At 37.5% G+C, this 4590-nt stretch overlaps 1 protein-coding gene across 2 annotated transcripts; it reads left to right on the top strand.

Moving 5' to 3' along the window:
• Positions 1-532: 532 nt before the first annotated feature.
• LOC133860934 (uncharacterized) lies at positions 533-4218 on the top strand. 2 transcript variants are annotated; one of them, XM_062296607.1, is made up of 7 exons: positions 533-968; positions 1675-1790; positions 1866-1954; positions 2034-2108; positions 2331-2438; positions 3398-3493; positions 3685-4217. In XM_062296607.1, the coding sequence occupies exons 1-7, from the start codon at positions 589-591 to the stop codon at positions 3949-3951; spliced, it is 1131 nt and encodes a 376-aa protein (XP_062152591.1). In that variant the 5' UTR covers positions 533-588; the 3' UTR covers positions 3952-4217. The 2 variants fall into 2 exon arrangements, with proteins under 2 accessions (XP_062152591.1, XP_062152592.1); XM_062296608.1 differs by having other exon boundaries at positions 830-968; positions 1662-1790; positions 3685-4218.
• The last annotated feature ends 372 nt before the right edge of the window (positions 4219-4590 follow it).

Here is a 4590-nt window from a genome sequence, read left to right as displayed (position 1 = left end):
TACTACGTTAAGGAGTAAGCAATTGAGAGCATAAAAGTAAGAGTTTATGTAACATTTCTAATCTCACAATATCACCTGTGTTCCCGCCTGATACCTAGGCCACGATACGATTGGGCCAAAACATAAGCTCATACGGTTACATGGGACATGCTATAACAGAAAAGATCCAACCAAATAAAAGATACCTTTTTTTGGCCTCTGGCTCAAAAACTCATACTTAATCCGGCCGACTTCCTGTCTTACAAATACAATACTGACTTAAGCATCACAGTTATTCCTGCCAATACCTGCCAATACCTACCGGTAGGCTCTTACATTCTCTCTTTTCTTGCATGTACAACTTGGCTGGGCATTGGGCACTAGGAAACTGTTTTAACACTCTTTTGTAGTAGTAATAATAATAATAATCATAAAATAAAATAAAATAAAAAAGAACGAAGCAACCTACTCAACTCACTCACACGTGAGAACCCCCCAAGGCTCATGGCCGTTAAAAGTTAGTTACCCTATCCCAATTCTGAAACACAAGAAAAATCGCATTTTTGGAGACTCGCACACAAGACCAACATAGCTCTCTCATTCTCATCCATGGAGACCCTCCAATCATCCTTTTCAATTTTCACCAGCAACCCATTTCCCCTCGCAACAAAACCTCTCAAACCCTCCAAGGTTTCAATCAAACCACCCCCACCGGACTTTGATTTTAGAACAGAAATCTTGGATGATTCTATAGCCATAATAGCCCAAACTCAACCTGAATTGCTTGATTTGGCTCAGAATGGGAACTTGGTGTTGATTGAGAAAAGGCGGTATGGTCCCGTACCGGCATGGAGGACCGAGTTCGTGGAGCCGGAGGCGATATGGTTGGTTGGGACTTCGCATATCTCCCAGGAATCGGTTGTGGATGTTGAACGCGTAGTGCGGGCCGTGAAGCCTGATAATTTGGTGGTGGAGCTATGCAGAAGCAGGCAAGTGTGATTTGGTTATTGGTTTTTTGGGCTGATTTTAGTTTGTCTTTGGAGATCTCAAATGGGTATGCAATTAGATTTTGTTTAGTATACTGAATGCTGCTCTATAAACCAAAGATATTTCTCCAAAAATGGACAATGCTACTGTTATGAATTTTTGACAGCTTTCTACCACTTGCTTTTCCATGTTATGGTTTCGCAAGCAAAAGTATCTGATGAATTTTCACTAAGGTAAAAAATTTCCAAGAAATCCCACCTCCAGTCGCACTGTTCCCTCCACTTATTATCTAGAATTAGAACCATTAGCTCTCACATCCAACACAATTTACAATAACAATCCTAACTAGGCTAGCCTTACTGTAAATCTTCCTCCATGTACGGCACAGGTCAGGGGAAACGCCATTTGCCCTTAACTCATCTTGCATCACTCTGCTTGAATTTGATGAAATGGGTATGAGTCTGCAACAAAATGGTGCAAGCATGAGTCTTAGAACTGATGTCAAGAAAAAGAACCAACACTTTATGCAGGAAGTTGATTTCTATAAATGCAAGTTGATTCAAGACACACACTTCATCTGGAAATTGCTATAATTTATTTTGGTGCCTGGATTGACTTGATAGATGTCAATAAGAATTAACATGATTGTCAAATCTGTTTATCTTCGATCCACATCTTAACTTCAATTGTTGCAGGGTTCATTTTCAGAGCTGGAATTATGTACACTTCCAATGACGGTGAGCTTGGCCAACAATTACGTTCAAATATGTTTTCTTTGACTGGGACTGGGTTTTTTGGTGCTGTTGGCCGTAGCATAAACTTGGGTAACCAAAGCACCAAGTTGTTGTTTATTTTGATTATCTGCTTATGAAATTAGTTACTGAATATCCAAATGCCAGGTGGTCAAACCGCTCTAGCACTACGTCTACTACTGGCAGTTTTTTCCTCAAAACTCTCTTCAGATATCAACCGCCCTTTTGGTGATGAGGTAGTTGATTCAAAAAATAACATATAAATTTGTTTGTTTATGGCATTAATAGCTTACAATTTTGTTCTCTAAAATGTAGTTTCGTGCTGCTCGAAAAGTATCTGAAGAATTTGGCACGCAAATTGTTTTGGGGGATCGGCCAATTGAGATAACGGTATGTACATACGCATGAGACAACGCGATCAAATTATGTGAAAATATGCCAGTTAGGTTCTAAATTTAAATCCTATTTCTGGTCCTTCTGGTTGCTATGTTAGCAATTATGCACTATTTTTAGAATATTTATTGGTATTTCTTTCTAAAAGCTGGATTTTTTATGTTGTACATAATTTTCCAGAAAACAGAGTTTCAGTTTGCATCGTTTGTGTTCTTGCAGCTTGAAAGGGCTTGGAATTCTCTGACATGGACTGAGAAACTGAGTTTAGTGACCTCAGTTATTCGTGGGATAACATCATCATCTGATATGTCTAGGAACAGTCTCAAGGTTGATCTCTTACCACAGTTTATTTGTTACCTGGATGATCCAATATGTTCCTTGTTAAAGTTTGATAAGGAGGGAGGGAGAGCGAGAGAGAGAGATTCATGGTTCAGAGATTTCTGCATCATTGCTTAGGTTTCCTCAGAAAATTTGGTTTTATATAACATGTTCTATACTTTCACAAAATCAAACTGGTATGCCTTTTTTTTAATTTTTAATTCTCCACAATCTCTGTTATGAAAACAGAATTAATACCAAACCTTATGTTTAAAAAGGTTTAAGTTCGCTCAGAATCTAAAAGGTTTAGGTTCTCTCAGAATCTAAAGTCTAAGTACCGTCAGAACCTATCAAATTATCCCGTTGCGTGTTCGATAAATCATTCACATAACAATCATATGGCTGTCACTATTCCTATTCATACTTTTGTGTTTAGAGAAATATTATGAAGTGATGACTTTAAGTCTTCGATCATCTATTTCATATATTGAACTTGAGAAAGCCTTTGTTCATCTGATTTGGGGTAGGTTACAGAAATTGTTTTTCATCATCTCCATGACATTTGTTTTGACCTGGAAATTGTCATTGTTGGCTGATTATACCAAAACTTCTGTTTCTATCAATCCTAGAATCATATCCGTGGACATAGACCATGCCAATACTTTCACAGGTATGTTTTCTGTTCCGATGGAACTGAATCAATTACAGATTAGTTGCAAATTGCTCTGCTATGAAGCAGGATAGGAAGCCTTTAAAAGGGAATAATCAATTGTGAACGGGATCTACAAAATAGCATGCAGTGCAACAGTAATGGAAAAAAGCATTAATGAAAAGTTATTAGCTCTCAGATGTAAAATTAGAGTTGGCTGTAATATCCACCCCGTGCATTTTAGACCATAGTTCAAGCTTCAACTATATGGTGACAATAATTTAATTCTTCCATTTGGAATATCCACAATCTATTGCAGGTACGAAGTTCAGATGATGACACCTTGCAGCTCTACGAGCAGCTAAGTTTTTCATTTCCATCACTCCTGCAGCCTCTTATACATGAACGAGACACTGTAAGTAGTTCACAGCCACCACTAGAAACCTGAAATGACTTCAACTCTGACACAGATGAATACATTCTCATTGATTTAAGTGTATTTTTTGTTTTTCTTTCAAACTAAAACGAAATCAATATGTTTCTGCTTCACTTTCCTGAGGGCCTATAATCAGCCGTCTAAGAGATATATGGCTGCTACTTTTGCAGTACCTTGCATGGTCACTAAAGAGGAGCAAAGCTGTGAATAATAGTAAAAGAGTGGTGGGGGTGATTGGAAAGGGCCACATGAATGGTGTGATATATGCACTTGTATCAGACCAAGGAAACTTGCGGTTTCGGGACCTTGCAGGTAAGAGTCCAGATGGTGATGGCTCCAATAGGTGGCTTGATAGTCTTCTTAAGAGCTTGGTTAGAGACACCGTGATTGGTGTTCTGTTGTGGGGATTATATGAACAGATAAAAGGTGGACAATAGAATTCAATGATCCTGGTTTTCAATTATTATTCAAGTGAGAAGGGGGAAGAAAAAAAGAAGAAGCATTGGGTGAAAATTTGAACAATTTTTGTTCTTTTGTAATTTAAATGTACTTGTTTTTTGGTATATCCTACAGTTTAAGGAGAGCATCTTGCTCAGCTACAATTGTTGTACATCAACAGAAGATGAAATAAAATTGTTAATACAAAGTAAACACAACCAGAGTTCAGAGGCTTATGTAAAGACATAGAGATACTCAGTAAAACATGATTTTCATTACCAAGTTTCAATGCTTTAGGCAGTAATCCTTATCCAATCATTGTATTATAAGGATTGTGGATTCTTTTCAAGTGGAATATATTAAAAAAAAAATTACTTCAGTGTGTTCTTCAAGATTACGGGTACAATGACCTTCCTCCTACTAGTAATTTCTGTAAGGAATAGGGTCTTATCCAATTTCATTTAGGGGTAGAATTTTAACTTTTTTTTTTCTTGAGAAAACCTTGGCCTCGGAGAGGCCGGGCCTCCAAGGCTCTACGTGGCTCTGTCACTATCATTAGATGCATCAACTTTAAATCCTAATTATAAAATTGATAGTATTCATTTCATTTAAAATAGAGAGGATCGTATTCCTATCTG

This window comes from Alnus glutinosa, chromosome 2, assembly GCF_958979055.1.
Source record: "Alnus glutinosa chromosome 2, dhAlnGlut1.1, whole genome shotgun sequence".
Taxonomy (NCBI): Eukaryota; Viridiplantae; Streptophyta; class Magnoliopsida; order Fagales; family Betulaceae; genus Alnus; species Alnus glutinosa.
This window is presented reverse-complemented; position numbering and strand designations above follow the sequence as displayed.